General features: G+C 45.7%; 1 protein-coding gene across 1 annotated transcript in view; it reads left to right on the forward strand.

Moving 5' to 3' along the window:
- LOC119395120 (TNF receptor-associated factor 6) overlaps nt 1-21255 on the forward strand; it is a 29698-nt gene extending 8443 nt beyond the window's left edge. The window contains exons 2-5 of the mRNA XM_049416094.1: nt 7549-7956; nt 17410-17496; nt 20834-21056; nt 21122-21255. Of these exons, the coding sequence (XP_049272051.1) occupies nt 7549-7956; nt 17410-17496; nt 20834-21056; nt 21122-21255 (852 nt within the window). The remainder of the gene's footprint in view (nt 1-7548; nt 7957-17409; nt 17497-20833; nt 21057-21121) is intronic.
- The last annotated feature ends 4574 nt before the right edge of the window (nt 21256-25829 follow it).

Genomic DNA, 25829 nt, shown 5'->3' on the forward strand with positions numbered 1-25829 from the left:
GCAGGTGAGCACTTGCTTTTAAAACCAGACACGAGGCTTTCTGCGATACTGGTCAAAAGCGTTCCTGGAAAACCTGCAAGCTTCAGGCGTGCTACTTGAGAACAAAAGCTCGCTTCGACTTGGTGGTCACAGGACCTCTCAAGCGCCGCCTTCATGCAAGCCCTTGCAATACCGCGCTTGACAATTTTTGAATGCGCAGAGGAAAAGGGAAGAAGGCTCTTTGAGACCTAGGCGCATAACACCAACATACATGGCTGTTTGAGAACGAAAGTTCCAAGTCCAAGAAGCGTAGCCTATTGTCTGAGGGATGCTCAGTTGTCAATTCAAATGGACTTAATTCCGCGAGGAACACGTCAAAAATTTTCGCAGCAGGCTGCACGTCATGAGAGTTAGTGCTATAAAAAATTAAAAAGTCGTCCACGTATCGCATCACCTTTACCGTGCTAGTCTGTCTGAGCTTGCTCTCGAGGTTACGGTCATAGCTGGCTAGTAGAATGTCACTGAGAACAGGGGCGATGCATGAGCCTATGCAGACTCCTTTCCGTTGAATAAAAGCTTATCGTCGAAGCTGATGAAGGTCGATTGCATGTAAAACTTTAAAAACTCTAAAAACTTGTCTACAGTGATTCCACACGCGTTCTGAAACTTAACAACACCGTATCTGTCAATGCAATTACCAACTTCAGCACACACATCATTCTGAGGTAACGAATAATATAAGTCCTTGACATCGACCGAAAAAGCACAAGCACCCACTGGACAGTCATCCCGGAGAAAGGCAGAAACGGTACCTGGTGTCCGTATGAGGAAAGGGTCGTCGATGTCAAGGAGGCACAAAAACCTTTGCAGGAACACACCAACTTCTCGTTGCCACGTTCCGCGCTCAGAAACGATCGCCCGGAACGGGCAAAGTTCCTTGTGAGTCTTGGCGCTGAAGAAGGCTGAAAGGCTGGTTCCTTTGCACGCCTTCACGGATGATGCCAATTTTGCAAGTCCTGCTTTTTCGCATAGCTGAACAGCCCTTGTTTTCACCTTCGTAAGAACTACTCCTTTCACTTCGTTGAAGTTGCCGTCAATGGCCGCGTCAGCTTTTTCTTTGTACAGACCACGAGGCACCACCACGAATCCTCCTTCTTTGTCAGACAGGAGCAGCTTCAGGTCGGCGTCTCGAAGGACAGCAACCGCTGAGCGGAGCTTTACAGTGTTGCCTTTTTTAACCTTCTGAGGCAGGCAGTCAACTCCTTCCCTAATACACCGGTCAACTTCATCTGTCCTTGCTTTACCAGCAGCTGTTCTGACGAGGCCGAGTAGCTCCGTCTTGTCCAAAGCAGGATGCTCACAAAATTTGGGTCCGAGCTTGAGAAGGTCAGCCACGTTCTTCGGGATTGAGGCATCTCCGAGTACCATCACATCTTTACCTTGCTCTGGATACTGATGTCTGCTCCTTGGCAGTCGAGCGACTAAGTTGCCCCAAAGAAAGTCGGCCGTCTGAGACGCCAGTCGCAGGTCTTCCAGAAACCTCTTCTGGGCACTGGGTAAAGGCAGTTCATTGCGGTTCACAACCTGCAAGCAGTCCGAGTAGAAGCGAACCTGTCGGTATGCCTCTGACCGCAAGATGCGGCACATCCTTTTGACGTGGCCTTCCGAAGGCATCAGAGCCCCGAAAAGACGGGAAACTTCCGGCGGCAGGTAGGAATGCTTGAGCGAGTAGGTGTAGAGACGAGCTCTACAAGTTGCAGTGGCAAGCAGATTGATGCAAACAACAGAAGAACGCAAACACAAGAAAGGCGTGAACGAAGAAAAAGAGCCCGATGTAGAAGAAATGAACTGCAATAAGGTACGCATTTGGGCTGGTTGGTTCATGATTAACTGTAGAAACAGCGCTAAAAGACGGGACGAACGAGGAAAGGACACAAACAACGGCGCTGACTAACAACCAAATGTGTTTTATTCTTCCAGTCTGCATTTATATACTCCGCCACAATCTCAACAAAGCAAAAGGCAAAGAAACATAGAAAAAGATGATTAGCCTGCGCAGAGGCCAAAAAATCTTCAAACAGACAGAAACGTTAACTCCTCCGGAAGGAGGGAGATCGAGGGGAGGCTGACACATGCCTCTCCGCCATTATAGATATGATACGCTTCAGAAATGACACGCGCCCGTTCATCATGGTACTTCGACAGGAAAATGGAATCTTTAAAAGATGGCTGGCAACCACATTCATTACAGTGAAGCGACAATTGACTATCTCTGGCTTGTTTACGGACGTTGTTTGCATGCTCGCGCATGCGGTCATTAGCGCACCGCCCCGTTTGGCCGACATAGTAACGGCCGCAAGAAAGAGGTATCTTATACACAACACTATCACAACATTCAACATACTTCTGGCGATGCTTTTTGCTGCATCTTTTCGTCTTGGTCTCTCGATTTACTTGCTGACACAGGCTACCAAGCTTATTTTTGGCAGAAAACAACAGTCTAACGCCTGCCCTGCTGACCACTTTCTTCAGATTATGTGCCACCTTGTGCACATAAGGAATAACCACTACTTTCTTCGTTACTATGTCGGCCAAACGGGGCGGTGCGCTAATGACCGCATGCGCGAGCATGCAAACAACGTCCGTAAACAAGCCAGAGATAGTCAATTGTCGCTTCACTGTAATGAATGTGGTTGCCAGCCATCTTTTAAAGATTCCATTTTCCTGTCGAAGTACCATGATGAACGGGCGCGTGTCATTTCTGAAGCGTATCATATCTATAATGGCGGAGAGGCATGTGTCAGCCTCCCCTCGATCTCCCTCCTTCCGAAGGAGTTAACGTTTCTGTCTGTTTGAAGATTTTTTGGCCTCTGCGCAGGCTAATCATCTTTTTCTATGTTTCTTTGCCTTTTGCTTTGTTGAGATTGTGGCGGAGTATATAAATGCAGACTGGAAGAATAAAACACATTTGGTTGTTAGTCAGCGCCGTTGTTTGTGTCCTTTCCTCGTTCGTCCCGTCTTTTAGCGCTGTTTCTACAGTTAATCATGAACCAACCAGCCCAAATGCGTACCTTACTGGCAATTTCGTCGACAAATTGTCTGTCGACAGAGGCGCCGACATGTTGGAACCTGAAGCCACCCTTCGGGTTGGTGTGGTATAGGCCGTCGAGACTGGTAGGCCTTGATAGTGCTACGTAGGCCAACATCAGTGGATGGTGTTTGTCGTATTCGTAGACTACCTGGGCGTATGTGGCCTACGTAGCCTAGTCTACAAAGCGGCTGTCAATCAATCTGGCATCATCCTAGGTCAGCATGAGGCCATCACACAGCCTCGTAAGAAATGAAGAGGGCACTGCGTCGTTCTGGTGAATGAAGTGCACTTCACGATGCGGTGATGTGGATATCATATGTAACTTTCGTTAATGTATTCCTCCTGGGTCGAGCAATGCTTCATTATAGCTTGCTGAATCATAGGAATACAAACGTAATGTTTATTAGACTGCAATAAATGCGGAGCCAACACTGGAACCACACACGCTAATCTGATATGACGCCTGTATCCTAGGATTACACATCGTAGGACTATCATGTAGTGTTTATTGCTTTCTTGTAAAATTAGATAGCCAGCACCAGAATTACAATTGACGCTGCACCCTTATTACGCCTGCGTAGGCTGTCTTTCCAAACCAGTTATTGACCTGGCGTGGCTCAGTGGGTAGAATACCTAATTTGCCACGCAGAATGCTTGGGTTCGATTCTCTGCTGGGATACCTAATTTTCATTCTTTTCCATTCGTTGAGTCAACGATGCCCGACGTTGGTTTCCTTAATGCTCTAGCATTTAAGTTACCATGTCTGTCCTCGGCCGTTAGTGGGTAGATATAAACTGTCAATCACCTGTGGCGCATACCCGTAACACCGCGGGCCATGTGAAACGGGTGTATGTGCTCACACGTGTTCAAGTGGAAAGGTTTGGACGACGTACCTCGACAGAGGATTTTAAAGTTCTTCATGTCATGACCCGGCAGTCCATATTCGTCCAAAGCCTCTGGCCATCCATGCCAAATCTTTGGGGTGACACCACGGTTAAAGGAAGGCGATCATGAGAGCACCCAGACGTAGGCGGCTAGATAGATAGAATAGATCGATAGATACGTAGATAGAAACGCCTCAAATACCAGAGGTTCGCTAAGAAATGCTTCGCATTTAAAAAATACACTTATGCACGTGAAAAGGGAAAATGAAAAGTGTTAGTGCTCCGAGAAATAGGTGCCGGGTAGCTGGCATTTTACTGAATATCCACCGACATGTGCTCGTAAATATACACGATACGCCAAGAATATTCGCCTTCATCATCGTACGCTTTCGGGGCCTACGGGCGCCTTACCATTTCAACCCGTTTCCGCAAGGCAGTTTTGCGTCGCCGAATGAACGCTTGCGAAACAACCTCACGCGCGTAACCACCGTAGCGCACCAACGGTCGAGTGTAACACAATTGCCGGAACAGCATTTTTGTCAATTTCACACGAAAGGTGCTACACACACAGCATCTGTTAACATTTCATAGCAGGGGTGAATACATGATTTTTTCGAAGGGGGATCAACTTCTGGGAGTGCCTGACATGTGCTTTTTTTGGGGTATAAAAAAACGAGTAAGGGTGTGGGGGGGGGGGGGGGGAGGTTGAGGCCATCTGGGCCGCCCTTTTGAATTTCGAAGTGATAGCACATGAAATGCTTGAAAAATACGCATACTGAATCAGTACGCGCGCAAAGCATCCCACCAAATGCTACCTTGATAAACTCCACAATCGAAAATTAACCACAAACGACACGCTGCAGCACAATCGGTCCGTTCGCTAAGAATCAATGACGCACTCGGCCTACCTGTCTAACATGCAACTGTTATCGCAATGTAATAAAGTAATGGCCGGTGTGAACAGCAGCGCAGGCATGCGCGAGTAGCCGCGATGTATCTTTGAAGCTCGTACATAAAGCTGCGGTTTGTATGTGCGTGCAAGCACACGGCGCGATAACGGTCTGGCTCCGGCATGACACGAAAGAATGTTCTCTGATGAGTTTCCTCAACCTGGGCAACACGACACATGAAAATATGTCGGCATTGCCGTTCCTATCAGCCGCCACATGTTGATACGTGCGCTCCGTGTGGGCACATGCGGAGCGCGCTTAGCCTTCAAAATGGCGGAAACGCGCATGGCGGCCGCTAGACGGCAGCAGATTTTGCATAAGGTCTATAGCGACCGGCTGGAGTTCGCGATAACTTATTGTACTGCTCGGCGAGGTGGGCCTCCACCATCTCCTCTAAAGTATTGTTGAGTCCCAGGGCGAAAACTATCGATGGAGATGCGTATCGGTAGGCCGAGAGCTAACCGATTCAAGAAATATTAATCGTTAAGAGTCGCGTTATTTGTTGCACCGAGCTAAAAGGCATTTCCGTTTTAGGGGCCGTTGAGAATCACAGCGCATGAAAATTGTTCACGGGGAGGGCGCTCTCCATGAATTACAAATCCATTCCAACTAGCCCAGTTCTCTGCTTTATTGCAAGGAAGCAGCAATCTTTTAGCGCGAAATTAATATACTGCTTACATTTTATTTCTCTAAAGCTGATAGCAGCTAAATAGTTAGGTTTACATGGATCTGCATAATTAGGAGCTATCAGGTTGCAGTTACTCACAGCTGCACCGTCACATTAATGAAGATCAGTGGCACTGACAATGCGTGTTATCAAAGATTCAAAGTGCGTTGTGCTTATAGGGTAAGGGCCATCACAAGTACAGTCTACAGTAAACTAAACAAGAAAGAAGCTCAGGGTAAAATGGCGGCTTGAATTGATGAGATACCACTGCAATACCTACAAGGCTATACTTCATATAGGATGCAATTACGCGTTTCACACGAAGCATGAAGTGGTTGGACTCAGCAGCTGACTGAAGCATATGGTTATGCAGCTTTGGATAGAGCTCTTGAGCTCTCTTGAAAGCCCTGTCATAGCTGACGCTATTAAGAAAGCAGCGACATTCTCCTTCTCTGGGAGCCCAGGGTGCCACTAAGCTTTTCTTGCTGCCAGATTACTTTCTCTGCTGTCTGAAAGGTGTATATCGTACAAGATGGTGGCGTCTGTAGATCGCCGCGGTTTTACCACGGACTTCTGCTTGACACTGAGGCGACCTGCGACCTGCAGACCAAGATGTGACCGTGAATGAGCGCTTTCCTAAAAGTTGTTCATCTTGTGAAAAAGCAGAACAATTTCAGCTGCATTACCATTCACGAAAATGAGTTTATATTCTTGAAAATATCAAGCAGGACAAAATGTCTAAAAATGCGATAACTGCAGTGATGAAAGAAAAGTCACTGTTACTTAAGACCATGCCGTTGTCCTTTTCCTGTGAACTTTAAAAGCGTTGTGGCCGCCACATTTAATCTGAAGAACTCTAAGCTCCATCCAAGGTCCATTGGCAGCTAGTCTCACTTCTTTGGCAAAAGAAGGATATAAGACGAGTCCAGTCTAGTTTGTATTGGCTCAAATTTACTCCCGTGCTTACAAAAACAAAAAGGAAGGAATCGAGACGACATTGCGAAGCACTCGCAATCAAATGGCGTTTTACTCATGGAACAAACGCTTTTATTCAGACGCTAAAATGTATCTTGCATATGGATTTCGTCATTACTCCAAAGAGCACTGTATGAGTTAATGGAATGACTAAAACGGTTATGATGCAGTCAAGATAAGGCTTTAACGACATTGTCGCTGCGAAGGCTAAGATTTGTGGCTTGATGAATTTTCGATCGATCACTTGCACACGCTGTCGGCATGTGCTGCTACGTGTTCTAATCAGGCTTCAAAGAGCTAAAATTGAGAGGGAAATAATCTTGCTGTAACGTAAACATTATTGTACTCGCGCATAGTTAAAATGTAAGAGCTAGCATGCATAGAAGATTGGCTAACACAATGTCAAGGCACTGATGGTGCATTAGTATGTGAAATATTATCATGAAAGCTTAGTCATATCTTTGATTTCCCGTCAGTAAGCGTGTTTGTTTCAACAGATGTCTCTGTGGCGAAACACAGTAGACCTACAAGCCACAAACAGCGGCACTCATGACGACAACGATGGATGGGGCTTTCTTGCCTTTCAATCATGATTTTTTTCTAGCAATTAAGAGTTAAGGTAGCATGCCAACATAACGCGAACACATTATTACATTTGTAAATATGGGAATAAATACTTCACGCAGTGATTCACCATTTATCGGCACACATTTACCCTTGTGTCGATAGTGGGGTATGGTTACGCCTTCCGTCTAAGTAAAATGACTGTAGCAATTAAGGGTCGCACAGATATTCTTGAGTTCCATATTTTTTTTACTATACATGCTATGCATTACCGAATAAACGTTTTACGACTCATTGCAGTGCATTACGAGAGCTATGGCATCGACGTGAAGTTGTAACAGCTTAATCACTCTAGGTTCGTGCACTTGCACTCTATGTTCCTGACACCATGAATAAAAAATAGTGAGACAAATAAAGAAATACTCTGATACTTTACAGATGACCTTGGAGTCGGTGAATCACCACCTCGAGACGTGCGAGTTTAACAGGGCTCTGTGCCCCGACTGTGGAGCTCAGATGCGCGCTTCAGAGCTGTCGTCGCACCAGCTTGAGCAGTGCTCCAAGCGGCTGGTGCGTTGCACCCGTGGCTGCTGCTTCAGCCTGTTGGCTGAGCGACAGCGAGACCACAACTGCATCTACGAGATGCGCAACTACATCAGCTCGCTGGAGCAGACGCGGGACATGCTTCGCCACCAGCTGGACCACACACTGCAGTGCCTGTCTCGCCTGCAACGCCAGATCAGAGAACTGGCCGTCAGGGTGGAGGCGTGCGCTGTGCGCGTACGTGAACTGGGCGCCGCTCCATCTGCACAGAGGGCACATATGCGCACCGAGGGTCCGCCGAAGGTAATTATTTCACTCAGTCAATTCCTTCTTACGTTTTCATGGCAACGCTAGAGTCGTCTGCTAGGTGAATCGGTTGAAGGCCATTGGATGCGTGGTGGCTTGGCAATGGAGTGAAAGAAAATAGTGAAGTTTAAATGAGCATGAAAAATTGCCAGAAAGTGGCAATTATTGCGTCAGTAGAAACGTTCCAGTAGTATGCGCGAACTGTAAGCACGAAGGCAAGAATGGCAAATAAAATAAGGAGTGTGGAAGCACGCAAGTTAAGAAATCTTCAAGGAAGGAAAACATTGCCATTCATCCCTTTGTATCACAGTTCTACTCTAGGAACCCAGATGGAATTCTGACCGAAGGCATTTTTTATATTAGGAGAAAAACTTTACTTCTTGATTGCTCGGATAGTAGAGCGGCCGCGCCGAAAAGCAGTTGCTTCAGCGCTTTACCCCGAACGAGGACTATTTCTCTCTGTCATTAGAACGGTAGCTGGAACAGGGACACATGCTGAAACAAGAGCGTGCACACACACGCGCACACGCACACACATGCTCATGCGCACACGCGCACACGCAGGTTTCTTGGTATTCACAGCGAAGCAACTAATGGCATGAAACCCATTCAGGGCAGCTGCCTGAGAAGCGTGTAAAGATCGGGGACTATGATGGCAAACTTGCACTGCCTCTCAGAATTTCCATGACACGTTCAGGATTGACTGCCTCACGTACATCGAGGCATACTTTGGGTGGAGTGTGGGATAAAACTCTTTTTAAAACGGTATTCAGGAAAGCGCATGAATATTTTTCCCGTACGGGATCGCGGCTGGAATATGTTGAGGGGTCCGCGTGCTATGTCACAAAGCTTTCTTTCTTATTCTGGGCTTTGACTTGCCGAGACGACGATACGATTACGAGACACGCCGTAGTGTGGGACTGCGAGTTACTGTTGACCACCTGAGAATACGCAGTTTAACTGCATTTCGCCCTCGTCGAAACAGGCCGTCGTGCCGCGAATGAAACCCGCGTCTTCGACTTTGGCATTGCGACACCTTACCTGTTGAGCTATTACGGTGGATGTTTCACAGAGCTGAAGCAACGGTTGTCTCCATTGGCGTATGCGAAATGCTGCCATTATATTAGACAATAGGAGCGGGCTTCACGTCGTGCGTCACAGGGTCGTGTATTTTTCATAAATGTGACGCATCGGAATTTGTCTTAGGCCTGCATGCGTTGCAGGCTCGGCAAACTACTTCGATTAGTAAGCTTTCAAAATTGAAACGCCAAAGAAAATATTTACGCGGTTCTGCATTTGTGATATGGTTTACTTCGGTCATAACAGCGATAATGACTGATAGGCACTAGCGAATCGGCGAGCACTAGGTCTGTATGTTCACCTAAACTGAAATGCCCGTAAGCTTGCACGTTAATAACCTCTGTTTCTCAAAGTAAATCCGGCTTACTCAGATACGGCGTGCCTCACAATGATCGCGTGGTTGTGGCCCATAAAATGAGCGATTTATTTTAGCGTATACGATTTCTTTAGCGTTGATCGCTAGGGGTCTTTGCGGTGTAGTCTAAACTCGAAGATTCCACTTGTGACACGCATGCATATCCGTTTCATTAAACGTAAAATTTTCGGTTCATATTTTAACAGGCCGATAAAACGAGCCCAAATAAGCAAATGAATGCATGTTGCAGTGAGCAGTCTCATCGAAGCAAACTGGAACGCATCTGTTTATATACTTGATATTCCTTACAGGCCCGTAGAACATTGTGTAATGAGGGCCTCAGTCATAAGTGTGTATGCGATCAAAATAAACAAGGACAAAACAAAGGACAACACAAGGTGCACAAAATAAGAAAAAAAATCTAACATACTGCATAATGTATATAACATATTACATAATTCATGATACATAATGCATACATAATCCATAATCTATACACATCAAGCTATGCTAAGTGACGACTCACATAAATGTGCACTTGGTGATGTAGCGTATCAGGGTTGGACAATGAAGCGAGGTTGTCTGACAGGTATTTCCATAATCTAATGGCGTGCAAGTGCTGATCAATATATAGAGTGTTAGGATATATTGCGTAAAATACAAATGACCTTGTAACCTTTTCGAAATGCGCGATGAGACATCGAGGCGTAAGGAACATGATTTACTGAAGTGTGGGAAGTAATACAGTAATATTTGGGAAGTAATATTTGGAAAGTAATACAAGTAGATCAATGTCACGGTGCCTACCTAATGGGTGTGTTGAGTTCGAATGAATGTTGAAGGCTGAATGTTTGATGAATGTAGGCTGACTGTATGCTGAACTGAATGAATTTCGTATATCACGTGCTTCCAACAGCACACGAATCTTTCGAATGAATTAAAACTGCTCCATTGGCACCGTCCACTGACCAGACGGAGCTGCGTTGCTCGCTGTGGGCCGTTTCAAGTTGGCTGACATTGGCCGCAAGGGGCAGGCAGAAAACAGGTGCTCGCACGCACCCCCCCTTCTGGCCCGGTCACAGTATGCACACTCATGCAGAGGCGGAGAGGCGCGCATCGCGTTTGATTTTGTCGCTCGGCCGTCTCAACGTTGCTTTTTTTATCCGCTAGGCTATGTGTTTTGGCGCTACAGTCACACGTGAAAACTCGACTGCACGGTGCATTAATAGTAGAAGAGTTAGGTAACATCGCAAGGAACGGGACACGAAGTGCTTCGTCTGTCTGTAGTATAATTGTACCATTCCCTTACCTTGTATTCAATTTTAGATGCGAAGTAGCTTTTGCTCGGGGCTGTGTCCGACCTTCCATTGGCGACCGTCCGCTCGGGAACCATGTGTGAGAGAGTGGTTCGTGAAAGAAATGAAAAGGGGCGCTATTTTCTGCCTCCCGTCGTGGGGGCACGGCTCAGCGCCCTTAGGAATGGGGAAGTGGAAGTAAAGATGATAGAAGAAAGGAAGATAGAAGGAGTGATTAGCGTGGCAAGAGTGTCTTGTCAACGAAGGCGGGAGCACGAAGCCAAAGGGCTTGTCTATAAGGTGGCGAGGTCCGCAGAAGCCGCAAACACGAGGAAGGCTCGCAGGGCTTGTAAACCATGTGTGCTGGCACGCGGTAGCGCGTTCTGGCCTGTGTAAGGGGCTAGGTAAGACGCTGTGGCCTCTCCCCTTTAGTCTGTCTCAGCAATCATGTGATGGCGTCGGGGAACGAAATTCTGCAGGTGCGCGATGAACCAACGCGTTGTATCCTAGTCAGAATGCGCTGGCACGCGTTAGCGCGTACGCGCGATGAACGCACGTGCTCCCGCCTGGCGTGGCGATGAACCCGCGTGGCGTGCTCCAACAAGAGTTCGGGACGAGTGACAGCAACAGCAACTACAGTGAATTCATGGTGTGCTCCACTTGCAAGGACGCGTTAACATCGGGCAAGGTGCCAGTGATGAACGGAACTTTAAGTCGAGCTATGCGCTGCTTCGCATCCCCACATGGTTCCCTTTAGTGAGAGATGGTGTAATTTTTTTCTAATGTGCACCAACCAGTCCAAGTTAACACCTTATTGCTCTGACGTAGTCGTACCTGCATGGGTGTCGCGTAATTGTCTTAGCTGTTGTAGGTATCGGCTGTTATCGCATGTTGCAGAATTGTACTCTTTCAGGATAAGTGAAAATGATAAAACTCGAATTCTTGCATTAGAAAGGTAGGGTTTGTGGTAGCAAAGTCTGCTAAATTACGTCAGCGTATTGAACTTGTAAAATTTGAACGTTTAAGGTAAATACATGCTTAAAGTTGTCATCTTCCGTTCATTCGTGATTATAGAATAATTCCAGGATACTAATGTGACCTTTAATTTTTCTCTCAGGCTACTATATAGTGATACGTTTTGGTAGGTGTTAGATCTCACATGATATCCCGCATTAGGGCTCCTAGCACGCTTGCAATAATTAATCTTCATTGAGCACTTTAGCGTTATCTGTAGCAACTGCTTAATATATTTCAGCGAGGTGCTGCACGAAATATTTGACAACGGCGGGGATCTCGACTGAGTGTTTTTTATTTCAAGTGTATCTTGTCCGCGCTCTTTCTCGCATTCCCGAAATTCATGAAAAACTCGAACCAACCTGCTGCACAAAAGTGATGTGTACGTGTGTTCTCGCGTTTTGGTCTTCGACAAACGCTCCGTCCAACGTCAAAACGACGAGCTTAACGCTCACTAACGAGCGCCAGGCTTGAAGTTGTTTGAGGATCGCATGTGAAGTCATATTAGCAATATTGAAATAGTCCGAGGAAAAGCGGGCATGTTTTTTTTTTAAATCTGTGATATCTCCACGACTTGTCTAAGTAATCAAGTATATTAGCATGCAGGCGCTGATATTTTGCGAGAAAATGTAAGACAAATTTCTTTCATTACTGACAACCATAGGTTGGCTAAAAACATGAAGCTAACTCAGAGTCGCTCAATAAATGTGTTTCACTTAGGACTCACTCAGACTCAGACACACGAAACTCTTGCTCAACCGGGCTCACTCGGCCTCGAGCTCACCAAACTTTTTTTCGAAAAAACTCACTCGGACACAGACTCGCGAATATTTTCCTCAAGCGGACTCATTCGCACTCAAACTCACGAATATTACCGTCAACCAGTCTCGCTCGGACTCAGACTCACCAAAATGTTGCTTAGCCGGACTCACTCGGACTCAGACTCACGAAAATATAACTCAGCCAAGCTCACTCGGGCTCCGACTCACGAAAGCATAAATCAGCCGGACTCAGACTCACCAAAATGTTTCTCAAGCGTACTCACTCGGACTCATCAAAATCACCAAACTTTCTTAGCCAGACGCACACGGACTGAAAATCAGCAACGTTCGGTTTGGCCGGGCTCATACATTAAATATCAAAGGAGCGCCAAAAAAAATCGTATCTAGAGTAACACATGTGAAGGGCTTACAAGCGCAAGACAACATTGAAAAATATATAACTTTTAACATAAAAAAAAGTTATTTCCCGCGCATCTCAATGTCTACATGAAAGAGAAAGTCAACATTACACGACGCGATTTTCGCAATATTGAGAATGCTTCCTTTGAGGATAAGATTGGGTCCACGGACATTCAAAGACAATTAGGTATTCATTCGCCTTACCTTGTGCATGCGCAATGGCACACGCGCCGTTTTATTTTTTCAGTGGGCGAGTGCGTGCGTGCTTTTTTGGCAGAACGAAATAAATGAACTCCTTTCTTACGATTTGCCGTTCGAATGCCTCATCACGCTCCTACTTGTGAACGAAGAAAGGCTCGCATTACGTTATGACGCTTTTCTAAAAACGCGCACGAGACCACCAATGGTCCTGCAGTCCATTGACCGCCCATTGACGAGGCAAAAAAGAAAGCGATATGAGGTGACTTCTTTGCCGAATCGAGCTCACCTTCCTTGAGATTTGTGGAAACATGGCCTTATAGGCTGTATGGTTGCCTCTCTGTTTCGAATAATACCCGCCACGACGGTCTAGTGGTTATGATGCTCGACCGCTGACCCGAAGGCCACGGGATCGAGTGCCAGCGACGTTTTAGATGACGGCAAAAATGCTTGAGACCGGTGTACTTAGACTCAGGTGCACGTTAAAAACTTCAGATGGTCAAAATTTCCGGAGCCTTCCACTACGGCATGTCTCATAATCACATCATAATTTTGGGACTTTAAACCCCAACAATTATATTACTATTTCGAATAATAGAAATGCTATGTTTGCTTTTAGTCGATTTCGCGAAGTGATTGCGTATAATAATTGTTCGTATTTTACGTCCCAAAGCCAAGATATGGTTGTGAGAAACGCAGTAGTGCAGGGCTCCGGAAATTTTGACCACCTTGGGTTCTTAGCGTGACTTGAATCTAAGCACACCGGTTGTGACAGCGGATGTTTCTCGCAAGACATTCCTCGAAGCCGGCTAAGAACCAGTCTTCGCGGTTAGTATCAGCTTTATCTCTCGAATAATGGTGGAGAGTAGTATGACTATCGCGGTTAACACGAACGCAAGGCAAAAAGGAACGCTCATAGGTGCGAGCCGATTAGAGTCGACCGGCACGTCCAAAGTTATTGTCGAAGCTTGGTACAGACCACGTGAAATGAGGCGGAAATTTGCTACTTTCAAAAACCCCAAGTGCTGAAATTCAAGCGAAATGCGAGAATACAGGGTTGAAAGGTGGGGGCGCGGGCGCGGCTTCAACCTGATCTCAGTAGCCGCCAGAAAGGGCGGGGATATTCAATTTTAAGACAAAAATTACAGGATAAGATGCTGAACTGAAAAGTGAAAGTTTACTGCGAACCAGGAGCAATAAATATGTATAGCTAACACTGTATCATAAGGAATCTTATTTTTCCTTACTCTTACATGTATAACTGCATTGTTATATCATACTAGCTATTAATGCATATTAACTTCCTTATTCTTTGTATTGACTTTTTATTTCGATGTAACCGTTGATCTCTTATGTATTCTCAAATGTACCACTCCCCTTTGTGATGCCTTCGGGCCTTCAGGGCACTGATAAACAAATAAAAAATTGAGGACTTTATCGGGGAAATGGGGGCAAGCGAAGCTTGGCGTGCTCGTGCATAACGTGCAGCTTTTCTTTCCAGAATAACAGGTGGGTGGGCAAGTTGGTTAGGGCTCATACTAATTATAGTGATCCATGAGAGAGAAGCAAAATGCGCTAATTTCTGTCTCCTATGAGTGGACACGGCTGAGCACCTGATAATGATGGAAAGGCAGCGCTAGAACGAATACAAAAGGAACGGGACGAAGACAGGACATGCTCTTGTCTTTCTTTCTTGCTTCAAAGACTAAATTCTTGAAAGATGCGGGGGGGGGGGGATGAGATCATTGTTCGAATCTCCTACTTATGTGAAACCGCTCCCTATCCTCATAACCCCACTTCCACACTTCTCATGTCAAGTTCAACGCTTGTGCGCCCCCCCCCCCCCCCACACACACACTCACACAGAGCCGAAACATCTATATTATTATTACAATGCGCACCCTAGCCGGAGACTGTATATTATTTATAGCCGTAGGTGAGCAAAATAAATGGAACTCACTTAGACTTGGGCAAATTGGGCAAATCCCACTACTCGCCACTGGTCCAATAAAGGCAACAATTAGCACAAGAAATGGCTATCATCACGGGTATGAGCCACATAATTTGGAAAGAAGCAGAGAAGGCGATAAAAATGCAAATATCAAGGCAGAAATAAAGAGCAAGAGAAAAAGAGAGAGAGAGAGAGAAGGGGAAGAAAGAGGAATAAAGATAAAACGAGCAAGAAAGAGAGAAAAATAGAAAGGAAGAAATAGACACACATAAAAAATACAGATACAAGGTACAAAGAGAAAGAGAAACAAAGAAAGAAAATATAATGAGAAACGATAATATCTGGGAATAACAGAGAGCTGAACTAGTTGGTAAGTATTCATTCTAAAAGGACAGAGCGTGCAAGCACGGACACAAGAAAAAGTCAGGATACCACAAACGGCTTTTGCGGTGTCCTGACTTTTCTTGTGTCCGTGTTTGCACGCCCTGTCTTTTTAGAATGAATAATATCTGGCGTTTAACGTCCCAAAACCACGATATGATTATGAGGGGGTGCCGTAGTGGAGGGCTCTGGAAATTTCGACCACTAGGGGTTCTTTAACGTTCACCTAAATCTAAGTACACGGGCCTCAAACATTTTCGCCTCCATCGAAAATGGAGCCGCCGCGGCCGGGATTCGATCCCGCGACCTTCGGGTGAGCAGTCGAGCGCCATACCCACTAGAGCACCGTGGCGGGACTAATCAGATTCAAAGAGGCCCACCCACCTGCGCTCTTCCTTCAGGCTTGACACAGCTAGTGCGAAGCTGTCATACTAGGGAACGGGCAAGGCAACGGCGGATAGCGATGGAAGCCCTACGCCAACGACGACGCGCCCGCAGATCTATGAGAGGTGCGAACGCTCGGTTCTGGAGTTTGGACATCCGTGTCGTGACTGACCTAGCTAAAGTCTAGCAACAACCTAGAAGCCACCAGATTAGACTTCCGAATCGTCCCGTTTCGTTGTTCCAATCCTTGCGCGACTTAATGCAAGCTTCGCCATGTTTTTCGCTTTGGGCTCACTCCGACCCAGACTGACAAATTTCAGCTGAAGCGGACTCACTCGGACTCCGACTAACGAACCTTTTCGTCAACCTGACTCACTAGTACTCATGCTTCCCAAAACTCTCCTCGAACTGACTCACTCGGGCTCAAACTAGGGAATATTTTCGTCAACCGGACTCACTAAGACACACTCACCAAAATTTTCCTCAATCGGACTCAATCGGACTAAGACTCGGCAAAGTATAACTGCCGGACTCACTCGTACTCAGACTCGCGGCTCAATCTGAGTCTGAGTCTCAGTGAGTCTACTCATGAGTGAGTTTGCCTACCAATGATCACAACTAACAAAATATTTTACCGTTAGCGCTTTGTTTTCATAGTACGAGTCCTTAGCTAGCTTTTACCGTATGTCTTGTTTCTAATTATAAAATAAGAATACCTGACGCCGTATCAACTTGACATTTCACGATAGGACTGTTCTCTGTGCCGTATGCAGCATATTGATTGGCGACCTACATTTGGGATCATATCATATTTGAAGATTCTCTTCGTTATTACTTTGTTGTTGAGCTGATTACTGCATGTAGAATTAGCGTGTTTATGTTACCGTACTACACGCTGAGCGTTGCTTGATGCCAGAGTGTTCGCGTAAATTATAAATTTATAAACAAATAAGCATTTGTGGGTTTACAGAAATGCAGCTGTGTTAGCCGTCACCTTCAGGAGGAGGAGGACAAAAGTTGTGTTGGAAAACCAACGATTTTTTTTCCTTTGATTGCGGGAGGCGACGATGTTTAGTCGGCCAGAAGCCCTTGCTCTTTGACGGCTGCCTCTGCCCGCCCTGTGATCCAGACCTGCTCGACTGGGACGGAACTGAGCAGTATGGCCTGCCACTGCTGCGTGGTGGTAATTTGCAAGCCCTTTCGGCTACCATGCATACGTGTACTGGGACATTCCCAAAGTATGTGAAAAAGGTCTGTCCCGGGGGGCTCGGCACAGCTTGCACTGAAGTGTAATTGTGGTGGAATAGATTTAAAAGGACAGAATTGGTGTTGGATAGGAGCCCGTCTGGAGTTGCCTCCACACGAGCTCCTGCCGTTTAGATAGAGATTCGTGCCCGGTGAAATAGTGAAGTCTGGCCGATCTATATTACTACGTAATTTCATGACACGTCAGGAATTTCATGTAATTTGCCGCTTTCTTCGCAGACTTCTCGCCTCGTGACGTACCGATCGCACCTCACAAAGGAAAGCCGATTGCCTTGGCGAGAAATCTACGGGAACTGCAGCAGTATTCGATCCACTGATACACCGTCCCATCTACTCCGCCTGCAGATTCCTGTGCCTGATCCAGTGGCTCCCTCCTGGGACTTGTCCACTGATCCTGACGCATCTCTCTCCGGGCTGAACCAGGAGGAACTGGTAGGCTTGCAGCGTTGCAATCAAATCTTATAGCGTCACAAGGGGCACGCCTAATCCCTTTTTTTCGGCGAGTGGGATATATTAGGTACAAAATCGTACGAGAAACTCACATGTCCAACAGATATTGCCTTCACGATATAGACAGTGTCCCGTCAAACAGGGGTCAAGCTGACTTAAGTCACGGAGCCGTATACGACAATGGGACCAACAGTGTTTTCTTTGGCTGCACCTCACCCGAACTAGCGTATTTTGCCTTCGGTGTAGTTGTTACCTAATACGTGAAACTGCACTATACAAAGCACCAATTACTTACGTAATTGTGTAAGCTCAGGCATGATTGCATATTCGCTTGCAGCTTACTACGTGTTCTTTGCTTATTTTTTCTTGGGTTTCAAATTTGTGGCCCGAAACTCGTATAGTTACCGAACTGACCGCATGCAGTGTGCCATGCGCGCGTGACAGCTGATCTCTGAAAATTGCTTTAATAAAGGAACCCTACGTAGGAACTCAGTTGGCTACAGCGAAAAAATTGATAAGCCGCTATCAGTGCTGGGCACCCGGCTCGAGTGACGTAAAAAGCACTTAAATATCTTATTGAGATCACTGCTATCACTCGTGCATGATGGTCAGGCGAGAGATAAGTTCGACCATTATACACGTCTCGCGCCGCAACAATGAAGCACTTGTTAGATAGAAAAGTTCAAGAGAACAATTTGTCTTATTTTGACATAAGAAGAATCTAACCTGAGCTCTAATGAATACGCAATGACTAACTTGGCTAACTTATTTACGCTAACGAATTTTGAGAATTCTAAAATAGAATTGGTTTGTAAAAAAAAAAACGCTGCTAGTTTCTACAGCCTACATGAAGCACGGCTTAGCGCTTTCGTGAACGAGGGAAAGAAATAAAAGGAGATGCAGGCTGATGCGCTACAATCCTGAACCGCAACATATGTCCTCGGACAGTACAGCCGATTTGATGTTGCAAAAAATTATACAAACGTAGGCTAGACATATTCAAGAAGAAGTCGCTAAAATCTTCCACTGATACGTTTTGTTGAATATATACTAAGGAAATTCGAATTCTGCCGTCGTTATAGTTGCACCACCCACATAACCTATCCACCCAGAGAAGCCATGTTTTTTAATGTTCATGAGCGCCTTCCTAGGATCTGTCCTGTTGTGACGTTTTATGTCCAAGAATCATACGTGATTCAAGCTGATAATCACTCGCTCAGTAAACCTCCGCCTTAATCCCTCTTGGTGGGCCGGGATTTGGGTGGGAACCTAACATTAACTTGTATAAAGGTTTGCCGCAGCTGACTGTTCATATCTCTCGAAGAAATACTATTTTCTTTGCGAAACAGTATCATTTAAAGCTTTATTTAATGAAGTGATGACTGCGCCCAATTTTTGTGAAATCAAGAAATCGAGAAATGTATGTTTTGGTCCTTAGAAATCTAAAGTTGTAACGTAGCGACGCCGGAAAGCTACTGCGGCATTTTATTTGCCACTAGCACACTCCTGAGCATGTGAAAATTCCGCGAGGGCAGCCTTGACATGGAGCTTCCCATGTCCGAACCAAACAGGCGGCGTAGGCGGTCGCGTGAACTGCTATGACAAGCTGCCGATATGTACAGATTGGGAGAACCAATGCACTAGTGCGCAAGAAGGTAGTGCAAGAAAGTTGCAAGGAGACGACCAGTTCCATCTTTCGCGTAAACCAATAAATTATAAAAGCAACCTCTATGTTCCTGTGGGAGCTAGCATCTACAATGACGTAAACCCCCACCTGTTACAATGACATAAACCATCACCGCCCCTAGCGCCTTTTGATACGTAAAAGAGCTACCGACCGTTGAGTGCATTTTTCCGTGCGTGGGCGCGGCATGCACCTTCGTCAATATAGCGGCAATGAGATTTAACGCGATAGCGTTAGAGCGCACGGCCGAAGAAAAATGTGTTTGTGTCAAAATTAGAAAGAAATCGCTGCATTCTTTACTTTTCGTCCCCGAAAAACACATCGTTAAATCGGGTTTAGTGCCATGGTAGGTTCTTTAATTTGAGTTGAATGCATTGAACCCTGTGGGCACCGGCCGGGGAGTGGAAATTTCTTCGTTATATCGAACAATCGTAAAATCGGGCTGCGTTAGATCGAGCTCAAATTTTGTTTTAAAATCTTTGAGGTTGTTATCTCAAACACTGCTGATATGTACAGCCGACCAAATATCACCTAGCGTGCGCAAGCGGAGATTTTCCTGTGCGTCGGCGGCATATGACGGAGCGAAGTTGCAAACAGGGCGAACTTAAGCGCATGCCCTCAAAGTGCGCCGAGCTGGGCCCATTGTCTGCTAGGCTGTTCCTTCTTGAGATCGCCCTCCGATTAGCCCACTTATGACGAACAGGCAACGTAAGTATTCGAATGGTTTTGCTCGTATTTGAAGTTCCGGAGATGAGCTACAGCAAGCAATCATGGAAATAACATTTACAAATACACATCTCTTTCCTCCTTTTCTTTCTCTCACTTTCTTTGTTTCTCTTTCTGATATATATGTGCCCTCACTCATAACAGAAGCTGAACATGGTTCAGACAAGTGCGCTAGAGGGTGACGTCCTAGGGAAGAAAGAGGCTAGCAGACAATGGGCCCAGTTGAGCGCGCTTCGTGGGTACGCGCTTACACTCCCACTGTCTGCAGCATGATTCCGTCATATGTCGCTGACGCCTAGAAAACTCGCCGCTCGCGTACGCTAGTTAAACACTTCGGTGAGTTCTTCCAGGAGCTCCAACATAAAGCATGCACCAAACATCAATTATTGACCTATTCATTTTGTGCTACAAAGCTTTAAACGTGCAGAAATACGTAAAAAGTATCATTGGTGTGATGGAGGCTTTTGAGCAAGAAAATGCTCAAATGGACGTTATTGCTCACAGCCTCACGAAAAAGACCATTCTACTTACGACTTTCTCCAGTCACTGTGCATCAAGAGACAGAGAAGTCATATTGTCACTTGTTCCGATGTTCTTTAACCGATATTTGCAGGCAGAACAGTGCGCGTCAGCATTCAAGCTGTTTCCAAACGACGGTCGCACCGCCAGTCTCTTTCACGACACTGACGGTTCGTGTTGCCAGTCGAGTTTCAAGACTTGCGTGTCAACAGAAACCAACGGCATCGACGGAGGAGCATTCGTTCCACCCACTGTGCCCTTTTCCACCGGCAACTCTGCTTTTCGCCCTACAGTTCCACAACCATATCGATTCACATTCGGTGCGGGGATGACATCGGAGCCTTCGGGTATACAGAGCGTGCCACCTTTCGTATGCCACCAACTCTGCAGTCCACCTCTACGCGTCTGAGCGTGCCGACCGTCTCCGAGATGCTAGCCGCTTCTACTCCGCTCGCAGCGACGTCATCTGCCGCATTGAACGAGACAACTGGAGGAACACATGGCTCACCTTCCGTAGTGGACCTGGCCACTGAACGCACACCGGAGCTCCACTTCGACCAGCAGTCTCCGGCTCCGATGCCAATGAAAACTGGTATTCGCCTCCTGCTGCCTGGTACTCGGTGCACGCGGATATTGCCTCCAGCTTCCGTGCCCCACTGATTCCCGAATTCTTATCAGAGAGAAACGTCGATGACACTGACATGGAGTACGGGCAGCTGGGCGATGGTGGCGGCTACTTGTCCAGCATGATGCGACGTCTGTGGGTCAGCGGAAGGCACCGCGATGGCAGCAGCTCGCCGCCAGCAGAGTGAAGCTCGTGGGCGTGAGCGGCGATCGACCAGAAAAACGGGGGTTTCAGTTGTTTTTTTTTTGTTTGTCTTCTTTGAAAATAAAATTATTCCGAAAACAAGAACGGTTATTTTCTCTAAATGCTTCATTTTTTGAGTAAACACTCGTGGCGTTGTGCAGTTATATATCTTTGCGACAGTGCGTGGTCACGCGGCGAATCTATTAGATTGATTGACGTTACCTGTTACTTCAATTTCAAAATTTAGTGCTGCCGTCATGACGAAAAACATGCGGAGGCGAGCCAGATAGCCTACTGGTCAACGTGTAGCGCCGTGCCCATAGAGTTAAACCGAAAAATAGAGGCCCAGCCCACAGCTATCACTGTCCCACCCAGAGAAAATTCGCATAACTATCCCACCCAATTGCATTTGCTTATTTCGGTGACGACATGCACTGGTTTTTGATAGAAAACTTGAGCTTGCTGAACGCCTAGTTATAGAGAAAAAGCATGTTTGAATTGAATGCGGATATATCCACCCGCGTGTAAGTTTTTGCACTAGCCTAAAGCGTTTGGCTGTAGTGAAAACAGCGGAACGGTAAACAGGTCCGCGATAGAATTAAGAAAAGTAGGAAGAAAGGATAAAAGTAAAAAGTGGGAAACATGTCATTCTGTCATAAGGAGCAGAGAGTTAAGCTGTATATGGTTTCTATTTTTTTATAAGATCGACTTGATTGGAGCAATGAAAGCATTAGGCCGATTTAAATCTAAGAAAAGAAAAAAGCTTTTTCAGCTCGGTGGCGCACAGGTCACCGCCCCGTTATAAAGGAAGCCCCCATAGAATCCATCCATCCATCGATCAATCCCTTGTCCGTTGATAAAGGTCTTTCATTGCCGGCTGGCAGTGAGATGTATGACGTTTGCGAAAAATTTGCTAGAGCAAATGCGTACCTTAACTACGAATGACACGTATGTGGTGCCAGGACTGGGCAAATGTACTATGAGAGTGTATCGCGATACAATAGATACTCGGACAAGAAGTATTTCAGATACAGATACAAGATACTAGCGTCATTAGTGCATCCGATACGATACGATCTAATTGTATCTTAATGTACTCCTGTGTATTTGCAAGGTATTAAATATCTATAAAATGTAGCAGCTAGCGCCTATGCCCAAAAATGTTTGATTGAAAATTTTTTGACAGCCACCAACTTTGTTTCATTTGAATCAAGTGTCTGTCAGTACTTCAGAAGTTTTGTATTTCTTGCGCAAAGTGTATTAATTTCTTTCTGATACAACTTATTCGGGTTGCTTCAGCTGCTTAAGGTAATCCTTTAAGCACGGCGCTATCAACGGATTTTGCTTGTCGCTTTAGTATTGGATAGAAGTCGCTGCTGGGTCATTCCACGTAAGATCGAACAAACGATGGCTGGTCGACATCTCAAATTTATTTCAAAATTTTATATATTATTGCCTGATGACTGGAAAGAAGAGATCCGCAATTTGTTTTGCCGCCAAAAATTTTTTCGAACCACAGGAAATCAATAATGACGAGGAGGTGGAGTGGAGCGCTCATCCGCTCTGCTGTTTTGGCCAACTTTCGTTATGAATTGCACAAAATATATTAGAGTTAGGTAGCTGAAATTTATTTACCTAAATATATGCATGTTTTTGCTTCTGCTCAGGTATTTTTACTTTTTATGTGTAGTGTAGGTGTTTTTATAAAAAACCTCAAAAATGGCCCAATCGGCAAAATTTTCTTTACTTTGAAGGTCTTTATCTCAAAAAAGCCTTGTAGCAGAGGTACAAAAATTCCGCATTACGTTCTTCGCATACGTATCTACCAAACTGCCGAATCTTGTATTTATATAACTTTTCAGTAAAGAGATATGATCGGGCTAATTTCAAGAAAACACCGAACAATGAAAACTTCTGACGACGATTAAAAAAAACCCCATTTTTTAAATTTCTTAAACTTTGTCCACTTATTCTCCACATCAGCTTTCACAATCATTAAAAACATGTTGCATAATGTCGTTGCACTAATAGTTACGGCCCCTCCAATGAGACCCTTAGGCGAGGATGGGCAATTCCGACTTCTTGCCCAGCAAGTGTATAAAATGCAGGCAGGATTGAATTTCTTTTTATTAAAAGGTCAGCAGGTACCTAAAAAGGTGTCGCCTGCACTGACGACGTTAATTTTGAAAATATTTGGTCACTGCAGCGGCCACGAGCGCGGGGCTACCGATCAGGCGCGCGCGCACCCGAGATGCTCGTTGTAAGAGACGGCGCAGTGAGAGCTCGTTCTCGCGTCCTCAGACCGATTGAGTTCGAAACAGCAACACCTCTCGGGGGACTTGAACGCACGTGCACTGAAGCTTCGCTATTCTATCCGCCATCTGTTCGCATCTCAGCTAGGCGTTGATAACACGGCGGAGATGGAAGCAAGATGGAAACTCTATAAGGGAGCTATGAGCGCTCGCTTCACGCACGCTGCTGCCACAGAAACTGCGCTGCGCCAGTTGTGATCAGTGGAAAGCATGAACGTGGCGCTCCAGTGGCAAAGAAAAATATGGATTGTCAAAGGAAAGAAAAGCAAAACTATCGGTAACCGGATGCGCTTGTCTATATTAGATGTCGGCAGCAGACGGCGTGAACTGGCCGCGCGTTCGGTGCGCTGTTCCCACTTCATTCGGCGCGGATAGTTCTTGTGCTTTGCTCTTACTCTACTCCTCCTGTGCGTCTCATGACGAGAAAGTATAGCTCTGAATGAGTCTATTGTGGAGACTACCTTTTGAAGCACAGAAGCTTAATGGAGTACTGACACGAATTTAAAAAAATTTCGGATTGTTGCTCTAAACAAAAATACTGGTGTCGAGAAACCTAAACGACAATTGTGGTGCCTGGGAATGCATCCTATATATTTTAATTAGCGCCACCTTAAAAAGACACTTTCGGTTTCGATATCGAGGGGGTGCCTTCTCAGTGTCGTTTCATAGCAGTGTGACGTCACGGAGATACAGAAATTCGCGACGTACTAGCTAGAAATCCGTCATCTGCTCGTGGTGCAACAGACAACGATGAGTGAATTGTCGTCCAGTGACCCTGACAGTGATTTCTACGATTTAGGCTGCATGCAGGACGCAGAGCTCGCGAACTCGGAGGAACTGTCTTGACTTGTCGGGATAATGTCCTTGCAGTGGACCTGGCTTGCAGATGCTCAGCGACGAAACTTCAAAGTCAAATTAAAATATTTTATACGTGTTCTCTGACTCCAGTGTGTGGACAGCGTGGACACTGCATACCAACGAAGCAAAAAATGTCCCTTTTGCGATGTCTCAAAATCGTGTCAGTACTACTTTAATTATTGCAAAGAAGCCAAAATTTGGCAGAGTTACCGACCAAGACATAAATGCTTTGAAGGAACGTTTAACGCCCGAAAGATCAGTGACTGTCAGTGAGACGGACTACTTGTGCTACGCGTGCTTTTGCTACCAATGCAATGAAAGATCTTCACGGAACGCACAGTTTAACAATGACATTCTTATGCCCCCTGAAAAAGAAATCGACGCAATTAACCAGATCACTGCGACTACCGGTGCACGTGCGTTCAAGTCACCCGAGAGGTGTTGCTGTTTCGAACTCAATCGGTCTGAGGACGCGAAAACGAGCTCTCACTGCGCCGTCTCTTACAACGAGCATCTCGGGTGCGCGCGCGCCTGATCGGTAGCCCCGCGCTCGTGGCCGCTGCAGTGACCAAATATTTTCAAAATTAACGTCTTCAGTGCCGGCGACACCTTTTTAGGTACCTGCTGGCCTTTTAACAAAACGAATTCAATCCTGCCTGCATTTTATACACTTGCTGGGCAAGAAGTCGGAATTGCCCATCCTTGCCTAAGGGTCTCATTGGAGGGGCCGTAACTATTAGTGCAACGACATTATGCAACATGTTTTTAATGATTGTGAAAGCTGATGTGGAGGAGAATAAGTGGACGAAGTTTAAGAAATTTAAAAAATTGGGTTTTTTTTTAATTGTCGTCAGAAGTTTTCATTGTTCGGTGTTTTCTTGAACTTAGCCCGATCATATCTCTTTACTGAAAAGTTATATAAATACGAGATTCGGCAGTTTGGTAGATACGCATGCGAAGAACGTAATGCGGAATTTTTGTACCTCTGCTACAAGGATTTTTTGAGATAAAGACCTTGAAAGTGAAGAAAATTTTGTCGATTGGGCCATTTTTGAGGTTTTTTATAAAAACATCTACACTACACATAAAAACTAAAAATACCTGAGGAGAAGCAAAAATATGCATATATTTAGGTAAATAAATTTCAGCTGCCTAACTTTAATATATTTTGTGCAATTCATAACGAAAGTTGGCCAAAACAGCAGAGCGGATGAGCGCTCCACTCCACCTCTTCGTCATTATTGATTTCCTGTGGTTCGAAAAAATTTTTGGCGGCAAAACAAATTGCGGATCTCTTCTTTCCACTCATCAGGCAATAATATATAAGATTTTGAAATAAATTTGAGAGGTCGACCATCCATCTTTTGTTCGATCTTACGTGGAATCACCCTGCTTTGCCTGCCGACCA

This window comes from Rhipicephalus sanguineus, chromosome 5 (genome assembly GCF_013339695.2).
Source record: "Rhipicephalus sanguineus isolate Rsan-2018 chromosome 5, BIME_Rsan_1.4, whole genome shotgun sequence".
NCBI classification, from domain to species: Eukaryota; Metazoa; Arthropoda; class Arachnida; order Ixodida; family Ixodidae; genus Rhipicephalus; species Rhipicephalus sanguineus.